General features: G+C 36.2%; 2 protein-coding genes across 2 annotated transcripts; both read left to right on the top strand.

Annotated features, from left to right (window-relative positions):
• Positions 1-126: 126 nt before the first annotated feature.
• Positions 127-7787, top strand: LOC116767405 (peroxisomal acyl-coenzyme A oxidase 3-like). The gene is made up of 13 exons (XM_032657706.2): positions 127-586; positions 720-857; positions 1597-1912; positions 2592-2763; positions 2836-2975; positions 3150-3292; positions 3500-3602; positions 4495-4632; positions 5225-5455; positions 5987-6141; positions 6381-6512; positions 6911-7063; positions 7319-7787. The coding sequence occupies exons 1-13, from the start codon at positions 431-433 to the stop codon at positions 7427-7429; spliced, it is 2088 nt and encodes a 695-aa protein (XP_032513597.2). The 5' UTR covers positions 127-430; the 3' UTR covers positions 7430-7787.
• On the top strand, positions 7496-10595 carry LOC116767257 (glutamate receptor ionotropic, kainate glr-3). Its single transcript, XM_061527347.1, has 7 exons — positions 7496-7580; positions 8066-8283; positions 8353-8501; positions 8575-8956; positions 9022-9308; positions 9434-9573; positions 9705-10595. The coding sequence occupies exons 1-7, from the start codon at positions 7496-7498 to the stop codon at positions 10556-10558; spliced, it is 2115 nt and encodes a 704-aa protein (XP_061383331.1). The 3' UTR covers positions 10559-10595.
• Positions 10596-10612: the final 17 nt, after the last annotated feature.

The raw sequence follows: 10612 nt of genomic DNA, 5'->3' as shown, positions 1-10612 counted from the left end.
TAAAAATTTTGTTTAAAAAGAAGTCTTATTTATTAGTAAAATCAAGTATAGTTTCAGCAGTCAATGTCAAAATTAAATGATTTACGTAAATGATAAATGTAAAAATTTGCATTTTTTTGTTGAATTAGGTATTTTATTACTTAAGTCATTACGCTTTTGGCAAAATTAAGTTTTATCATAAATTAGAAAATTACTTCAAACTATAAATATTCATATTTGTTGCTGTTGTCTAAGTTATAAACTAAATAGTAATATTATTAAATAACCAATTGAATAAGAATGTACTTTAATAGCATATCTTGAAAATAAAAATTAAAATTATTGTTCTTTTTTGCTCCGCTAACAGTTAGCACAAAACTAAGTATTTTACTTTATTCTTGAGGTAACAAAAACAGTGATCTCATTGTGTCTCATTTTTGTGAGTGTAATAATGGAAAATTCTACAAAAATGATGACTGAAGAAGAATTGAAAGAATTTTTTCCCGATTTTCAATCAGGACCCTTAGATCATTATAGAAAACAAGCCACATTTAGCTGGCGTATTATGAAACTAGTTTACAACAATTATGCATCAATTAAAATAAAGGTACAAAATATTTTTATGTATTCCTACTTTGTTACAAGTGGATGTCTAATGTTGATTCAGTTTTGTAAACCAGAGAATAAGAGTTTATTTTAAAAAGTTACATTAGATCGTTATCAAACTCCTTTCATTACAGCATGACATCTGGAAGTTTATGGAGACTCATCCACTGTTCCAACACCCAAGTACCAGGCTCTCGCTGGATGAAGAGAGACACCTTACCATCAAAAGGATGTACACTCTATACAACGAGCAGTTCGCATCATTTGAAAAGGTACATACAAATTATAACTTTAAAATGTACTGTACTTGTTATATTAATTTAAAATTTTGCTACTTTTTTTGTTATGTTATCATAAGGTTCAGGTTAAAGGGCATATAACAAACAAAAGAGTTATCTATAGCATATACTGTGATAAGAACCCATTTTCAAATTATCAGTGTTTTGATGTAGGTTAGTAGCTGTTGAAAAATATTGCTGCAAGTTTCTTTGCTTTATTTATTAAAAAAAACTTGCAGTCTGAAATTTCAATGTTTTTCAATGACTATGATGAACGAGATGTTATATTGCAGAATATACTATGAAAGCAGCAACACTTTCAATGGGATGTTGATGTATCCGCCAAAGGTTATCAGATAATGGTTATCCGATTTCAATCTGTAGTTTGTTAGTCAATTTTTTTAACAATTGGCAGGTGTCACTTATGAAAATATTTTTGTCAACAGTCATTTTTTTATTTCTTAAAAGCAGAAATGGCCCTGGTACTTTTCTGAAGTATTACTTAATATGTTTCTGCAAACAGAACCCTGATGCGACATAATTGAGATGTAACATTGTCTAAAAGGTGATTTGTGTAACAGACATTTTTCTGAGTGTTTCTAAGGATAATTCTTACCTAAACTACTTTTAAATAAATTTCTATTTGTTGAATTTTAAGTTAAGATGACATTTCTTCAAATTGATTTAAGCCTTTTAATATTGATATATAAATGACAGCAGGCTTTAATTTCAGATCGCCGCTGAGCCTAACATCTTTCAAGCGGAATCGGAGGCAATGTTCATGTTCAACAGTTCTCTGGCTGTTAAAATTTCCCTAACATTCCGCATGTTCGCTAACACCATACAAGGCAGCGGACGGGCCCACCACTACCACTTTATAGAGGACATTCAGAAAGCGAAGATAGGAGGCTGTTTCGCATTAACGGAAGTGGCTCACGGATCTAACGCCAAGGGCATGCAAACAACGGCGACCTATTGTCCGGAGACGAAAGAGTTTGTTGTAAATTCAGCTAATTTTGAAGCAGCTAAATTCTGGGTGGGCGCCTTGGGTGAGTATAAGACTTAATTAAAATCTACATTATTTAACCTCAGACCGGTTTAAAGGATTATGAAAACAAAAATGCATGGTCACCCTAGCTATACTATGGTCTTGTATTATTATTGGCTTTTTATCCTAAAATTGTTTAATGGTATAACTATAACCTATTGAATTATTAAAAAATTCGTCTTTCTGTACCACCTGAAAAAATCACATAACATAGTTTTGTGTAATTCGCATAAATTAAACGAAAAATATAACAAAGTAATTCATACAAGCTGCGACCTTTGAAGTTGAAATTTTAGTAAATAATATCAAATAAATATGTATGTGAACACAATTTCAATTTTCCTTCGGCTTATTTAACCTTAAATACACAAATACGAAAATACACATCCATTGTTTTGGTTGAACTACAGTCGAGAAGGTCACTGAGTCTGTCTGAGGATTTTGTTTGTTATTAAAATTAATAATTTAATATAATTTAAATGAATAAAACTCGCGAAAATCTTAGATCTCATTATAATTTAATATAAGTCTTTAAAATATTAAATCATAAATTAGGACCAACAGATCGTAAACGTCTAACTTATGACGATTTTCATTCTAAAACACAATAACTTAAAGCGCATACGTCTATATTTTCGCATAAAATAGATAGAGTGTCATATCTTTTTTTAATTTGTCAGGAAAATGTGCTACCCATGCAATTGTATACGCCATGTTGATATCCAAGGGCAAAAACCATGGCTTGCATGCGTTCGTTGTTCCAATCAGGGACCCGAAAACACTGAAGCTATACCCGGGAGTCATCGCTGGTGATATTGGCGAGAAGATTGGATTAAACGGTCTCGATAACGGGTAAAGCATCTTATACAGGACGTTCATATTATTGAAGAGAAAAAGCGTTACATTCAACTGACATGTTCACAGGTTTGTCATGTTTAATAACTACCACATACCCAAGGAAAATGCGTTGGACAAACTGGGTGGGGTTGACGACAGTGGAGATTATAAGACTCCGTTCAGAGATCCCAACAAGAGGTTCGGGGCAGCGCTCGGCATCCTCTCCGGTGAGTTCAAATTTAATTTCATTAAGACCTCCATGAAATCTTTAACTAGTTTGAAATTACTTTAAACTGGCAGATTTCTGTACTATTTCCTTTGCAGGCATTTCATTATTCAAAAAAAATCTTACCAGCATACTTTTATAATGATAATAAAATGATTGAATTCAATGCTTCCAGGCGGTCGCGTGCACATAACTTCTATATCAACGAACTATTTACAAAAAGCTATAGTAATAGCCATCAGATATTCGGCTGTGAGGAGACAATTCGGTCCGGAGAACTCCAGGGAGGAAACGCCCGTGTTGGAATATCAGCAACAGGTGACTGTTATGTTCCTTACAGAATTAAATAATGTCTTATAGCGACCGCTCACAGATAATACTATTTTCTTTGTTACAATACTACAACTAGGAACTTCTTAAGTAATTGCAGTTAATTAAATAAAACTGCGACTGACAATAGTTCAATATATATTGGTTTTGTGACATTATTTTACTGTATTTATGAATAGTATAACATTTATTCAGCAAACCCGCCTCCTGCCGCACCTGGCCGCTACATACGCGTACCGGATCTTCTGCACCTGGTTCGGCGTCCTGCACATCAACATCACCATTGATAATTACGCAGGTACACACTACCATTTGGAGGGTCAACTTATGGTGGTTCTTCGTTTCTCCAGAGACCTACCAGGCTCTCTTTATTGTTTTTTTTAAAGGATACCTGACTTGATCAAGGATATTATTTAATTTTAAAGGTTTAAGGAGACTGTTCACCCGATGAAGATATGTGTATGATAATTTTTATGGTAGTAAAGAGGACCACTCATCTGTTGTTAAAGAGATGTCTTTAATACAGCTGGACCCGTGACCTCAGAAGCTTTTTCTTTTGTTTAGATGTGTAGGGATAGGGGCTTTTATAAGAAAAATATTATCATAGAAAAGTTTTATATGGTACTTGCATATATAACATATCGCAGTACAGTCTGCTAAGTTATTCCCGCGACTTCGAGTGGATGTTGCTTGTCATCCTAAATCGCCTATCTTTAAACAAAACATCATTAAAATTGGTCTAGCCGTAACAGAAAGATAAACGATCTGTTGTTTACAAATTACTAGAATAACTAATTTGTCGTACCTCTGTTTCCTACACCAACCACCGACTCGCATTATTTGCAACCATACTTAGGATTCAGCCCACCTATAGTTGTCACATTTATTGTACCTAATAGGACCTAGGCAAAGAATGGTATTTGGCTATACACATCATCATCATCGGCTTATCGGAGTCCACTGCTGAGGAAAGGCCTCTTCTCACACGGAGAAGGTTAGAGCATTAATCACCACGCTTGCTCAAGGCGATTGGCGATTTCAAACTTATAAGTCCAGGTTTCCTCACGGTGTTTTCCTTCACCGTCACTGGTGTCTAAATACTCTTAGAAAGTGCATATGACTGTATACACGCCTTATTAATAATTTGATGGAATAAAAAGCCTCTTCTTCACTGAGTTCTATAATTCTAGGTGTTCAGGAGAACGCAGCGGCTCGCGGTATAGAAGTTCATGCTCTGTCGTCTGCGGTGAAGCCGGTGTGTGGATGGGGTGCCAGGGACGGTATCCAGGCGGCCAGGGAAGCCTGCGGGGGACATGGCTACCTCACAGGTGAAGCCTCCTTATATAGGATCCTGATAAACTTATGTGTATAACTGGTTATACTGAATACTTCCTCAAAGAATTGACACTTTTTATTATATACTAGCATTGACTAACTAGCCTAACTTTCTAATTATCATATCAGCCATTGAAATGACCCATCATTGCTTAATATATTCCGTAGATTAGACAGAACAGACATTCACAAAGATTATAATAACATGTGCATTTATATGTATAAATAGTTTAAAATAAACACGCTTTTATAGCTTACCGGACGAAAAAATGGAAAATAATTTTCAATTACAAACAAATTATTGTACAGTAGGAGAAGGTCCAAAGATCATTCATAGTTAATCACCTCAAAACGAAATTAAAAATTAAAAATATAGACTTCTAGATAAAGGCGGAAATTAAGCTCAAAGAATCCGTTACATACACACACACATACACTCACACACACACACACACAACCCAAACCAATAAAAGCGTGTTAACAACATATTACGAACGTCCAAGAGTTTAGTTCCCCTGACGACAAACGTGTAAGGAACACGTTTCCGCCGCCACTTTGCTTGATGCGTCAATATTCGTTTCCAAGCTGCCGGCATCGGCGATCTCCGTGATGATAACGACGCCAACTGCACCTATGAAGGGGAGAACGGTCTGTTGCTGCAGCAGGCCAGCAACTGGTTGCTAGGCGTGTGGCCGAGGAGGAGGGAAATAACTCCCGAGGACACTCCTCTCGGGACGCTGGAGTTCTTGGAGAATGTTGACGAGGTGTTACAGAAGACCTGCCCTTGGGACGGAGACGACCTCGTAGATCCTTACAGTACGTCAAATATATACCATTAGTATGATAAATAAAATTGCTATCATTGAATAATAATCTTATATGTTTTATTGTAATTAAAGAGTAAACTGAGACATTACTTAAGGAGATATATGTTAGGTTTGTGTACTCTTGCAATAATTCACTCATAATTACTAGCACTTGTTCTGGATCTCACAAACATGTATTTTTAAATAGTTTTTAGACTGTAGAGAGAATTTTTTTGTGCTTAAAAAAACATAATTTGAAAATATGGTTACTACTTATAAGCGCCATCTATGAACTGTGTCACGTGACTTTATACAAAATTTGACTATTATGCCACGATAGTTCTTGAATAACACTTATTTGGGGACAAGCTGTAGGCCATCCTGATGTCTCATCTACATCCTTGAAATGTTTCATCAAAACCAGATCAGATATTTTTACGAAAAAGAGCAACAAGACATTCATACATACAATCGCGTTTTTAATGTGAGTAAGGATTATTTGAAACCTAATTTTCTATACATACATTAATTTAATTTGTAGATCTGACTGTGATGTACAAGTGGCTGACGGCGTACTTACTGAAAATAACGTATGAGAAAGTGAGTCAGTTGAAACGAAGAGGAAAAGACAACTGGGAGAGTAAGAACGACTCGCAGTCTTACTACGCTGCCACGCTGTCGGTTGTTTACGGAGAGGTATCATAAAATATTTATTTAACATTTTTAATGTAAACAAAAATTTATTTATCCATGTTTTGAATTAAAATTGAATTGAAATTGAAATGTTATCACGAGCGAGACGTGATAGCTCAGTGGGTGAAATTGAAGTAGACCATAGAACACTCTGGTCGCAAGTTCAAGCCCCGCTCGTGTCTATAACATTCGCGGATGTTATACAGCAGTACATTCCTAGCTCTCCTTGCTTTCCGTTTCAGAATTATATCGTCAACCGATTCTACAAAACGGCGCAGTCATTCGGAGATGACGCGTGCAGAGAGGTGTTGCTCAAGCTGATGGCCCTGTTCGCGGCTCACAGTCTAGAAAAACATATGGCTACGCTGTTCATTGTAAGCTTTCTGACATGTCGCTCGGGGAATTACAACGGAAAAAAAAAAATAATAATAAAACCATGATTTTCGGATGCACTGCGCTTTGTATGCTATTTTAAAACTAGCTCCTCCCGACGTCACGGCCACGGTTCGAGAGTATGTAGTTTTCTATATTAAGATATAGAATGAAAAATTCCTTTGCATCATGACGTGCTGCATTCCGGACACACGGGTTTGTAATAAACGGCTGAAGGCCAGCTGACAGACTTTCACATCTCGTCTGCCCGTGATCACGCTTGCTGCAAAGCAAGCGACACGTCGGGAGTGTGTAGTTTTAAAAATAATAAAGTAACGTGTAGTAATCCGAATAACATCAGTTTCGTATTAATGTATGGATTAACAAACCTGTCACCCAGGGAGGATACTTCTCATCACGCCAGGGTGTGGATCTCCGCGCTGGTATCCTCCGTCTCTGTAAGGAGCTGTCTTCTCAGGCCGTGTCCCTGGTGGACTCCCTCGCTCCTCCAGACTTCTGTCTCAATTCAGTACTTGGGAATTCCGATGGACAGGTCGGTCGCAGTTCGGGTGGCACTTTAAAATTATATTATAACAATGTTTTAAAAATTAAAAGTTAAATAAAAATAATTCAGTGGTTTGTGTGTATTTTGAATATATTAATGGGATTTATATCAGCAGCGTCTGATGTGTAGTGAGTAAGTATAGCTGTGATGGCGTCTGCAGCTGGAATATATGCTGAAGAGACCAATGTTGTGTGACGTCATCTCATAATTTCTTTGTAAACATGTACGTATGTATTGTTTCAGGTATACAAGCACTTACAGGACAGTGTTATGTCTTATCCGGGAGCGATGAGCCGTCCGCGCTGGTGGAAAGACGTGGTGTTCTGGGAATCATACGTGCAGTCAAAATTATAATATATATATAAAAGTGATTTAGTTTAAAATACTATACGTGAGCCCAATATTTTAAGTGATGTACCAATGACGTTCCTGTTCCTACCGTCGCGGGCTTTAGGAGAGGTGTATACACAGGTCGCGTATAGATTAAGTTATACATTGTGTACAGGTTTTATACGCATTTTATTGTAACGTTACGGTGTAGGTTTTATTAATAAAAGCGACGCTTATTTATCTAGTTGGAAGGATATGGGAGTGTTAAAATATTAATATATATTTTTATATTACAAGATTTATTTTTTTATGCTGTTGAAATAATTTTATAAATAAAAACGGTGATAGAGGGAATTTATATAAAATATATTTTTTTATTTTGTTTTCAACTTTTATTTCCATACCCGACCCGAGTCCCTTGTTGGAACTTTAGAGACCTTGGATGTGATTAAAGTAAATTTATTATTAAAGAATTCAATTTGAACCGGTGATTGCTTTGCATACGGAATACCACCTGTCAATCAATCAGACGCTAAAGAGGAGGTGGCTTACTATTTTTATTTCATTTAACAATGGCCGGTTTCGCCGTTAAGATTTTTTTGCTGACTTCCTTACTAATTGTGTAAGTAGTATATAATTCGTATATTTCACGTACATAAGTTAAAACACCTCTTATTCTTAGAACGAGGGCGGACACTAGTCGTATTATAAAAAATATAGAGATTAGTAAAGATTTGCAAGATCTCGTCGCGGATTTGATAAACTATTTGGTAAGAAGAGATGACGTCACCTGCCTCACAGTTGTATCTGATCCCGTGTATTTGAACGTCTTCGAAGGTGCTTTGTTTAAAGGAATATACACAGTGCCGAATATTATGGTGGGTACATATAAAATCCATAAAAAAATCATCTTAAACACTGAAAACTCGGCTCAGTTTTATTTTTAGATAGTTGTCGAGGAGCGTGAAGACCTGTTATCTCCAAACTTCAATACACTCGAATCTTTACGACAAGCGCGAAATGATGGCTGCAATGTCTACCTTATCATCCTGGCTAATGGACTCCAAGTGACAAGATTGTTAAAATTCGGTTATAAGTATGTATATGTTTTTAAGCGAAACTTATTGAACAAACCAGTTTATGTTATACATTACCTCATCTTCTTTTAGATACCGTCTCCTGGATACCAGAGCGAAGTATATAATGCTGCATGATGTAAGACTCTTTCATAGCGCTAATCATTATCTCTGGAAGAGTATTGTGAACGTTATATTTCTAAAATATCATAGCAAAGTAATAGGGGATGTAAAAAGCAAGGCGTGGTTTGATCTCTCCACAGTTCCGTTTCCCAATATTATCAAAGAAATATTCATACCACGTCGTGTCGACATTTGGAGAAGGAATAAATTTCATTACGGCAGAGACCTATTCGCCGATAAAACTGGCAATCTCTATGATGAAGTACTAAATGTGGTCTACGTTGATCACGTGCCTTCAGTAGTCGTTACCAAGTCCAATGCTACAAATAAAGTAGGAGGCGTCGAGATAGAGGTATGAAACAAAATATAAAACGTTTGTTATTTGAAAAAGCTTCACTCGGCACCTTTAATTTCCAGATTCTCAAAACCTTAGCTCAGAAAATGCATTTTAAACCAAAGTTATACGAACCAATCAATGTCGAATCCCAGAAATGGGGTCACAAACAAGATAACGGTTCATTTTCTGGTCTCCTCGGTGAAATGGTTAACAGCGGCGCTGATGTTGCCCTTGGAAATTTGCAATATACCCCTTCCCATCTTGAAATGACTGATTTGAGCATACCGTACACGTCTCAATGCTGGACATTTCTCACACCAGAAGCCTTAACTGATAATTCTTGGAAAACCCTGATTTTGCCGTTTAAGTATGTTAGAGAATTAATTATATTATTTCCTCTCGTAAAATAATAATTTAAAATAAAAATCCGTACCTACTGAGATATGATATTGTCAATATCAATTTAAGAATGTATTTATTTTTTTCTTTTAGATTGAACATGTGGATCGCAGTTTTATTGGTTTTACTTGTAACGGGTTCCATATTTTATGGTCTAGCTATATACTACATGAACCTTTTAAATTATAAAGGTGTTTCTGAAGGTTTCGAAGCCAACGACCGTAAAATGTCATGTATGTTAAACATCTTTAAACTTGTCGATTTAATTTCATCGTAGCTGACTTTGTAACGTCGTTAGGTGCAAATATCACAAACATGTATAGTAGTACAGTTCATTCACCTTTAACAAATATTTGTTTTGCAGATACAAAACCTGTTGGGCTTTATTTGTTCGGTGAAATATCAAATAGTATCCTTTATACTTACGGAATGTTGGTTGTTGTATCTTTACCGAAGCTACCAACGGGCTGGTCCATTCGTCTACTTACTGGATGGTACTGGCTGTATTGTATCTTGTTAGTCGTGTCTTATAGAGCTAGTATGACCGCCATTTTAGCTAATCCAACACCCAGAGTCACTATAGACACATTACAAGAATTGGTAGACAGCAAAATAGCATGCGGCGGCTGGGGGAGTGAAACAAAGAAATTCTTCCTAGAATCTCTAGATGAAATGGGCCAGAAAATCGGTGAAATGTTCGAAAATGTCGATGACCCCGAACAAGCCACGAACAAAATAGCTCAAGGCATCTTTGCTTATTATGACAGCGAGAATTTTCTAAAATACTTAACCGTTAAACGGAAGAACATGGTGTTGATGACGTCACCAGAAAACAACACAAGAGACAGAAACCTTCATATAATGAAGGATTGCGTCGTTAACATACCGATATCGATCGGCTTCCACAAGAACTCCCCGCTGAAGCCGCTGGCAGATGTTTACTTGAGACGAATAGTAGAGGTCGGACTCGTGGAAAAATGGCTTAATGACGCCATGTATAAGATAAGAACACGAGAAAAAAACGAAGAGGAAGTTAAGGCTTTGATAAATTTGAAGAAGCTCTACTGTGCTTTCGTGGCTCTAAGTATAGGATACACTTTAAGCTCGATATGCCTGTTTTTGGAGTTCATGCATTGGCATTTTGTTGTCAAAAGGGATCCAGGGTTTGACAAATATGCCATGAATGAATATTACATGCACAAGAATAAAAAGAAGTAATACTAATTAAAATGTTTAATATCAATAGTATCAGTACATTTTGGAAAATAAAGT

This window comes from Danaus plexippus (assembly GCF_018135715.1).
Source record: "Danaus plexippus chromosome 9 unlocalized genomic scaffold, MEX_DaPlex mxdp_24, whole genome shotgun sequence".
NCBI lineage: Eukaryota > Metazoa > Arthropoda > Insecta > Lepidoptera > Nymphalidae > Danaus > Danaus plexippus.
The sequence above is the reverse complement of the archived record's forward strand: the minus strand, read 5'-3'. Positions and strand labels throughout refer to the sequence as shown.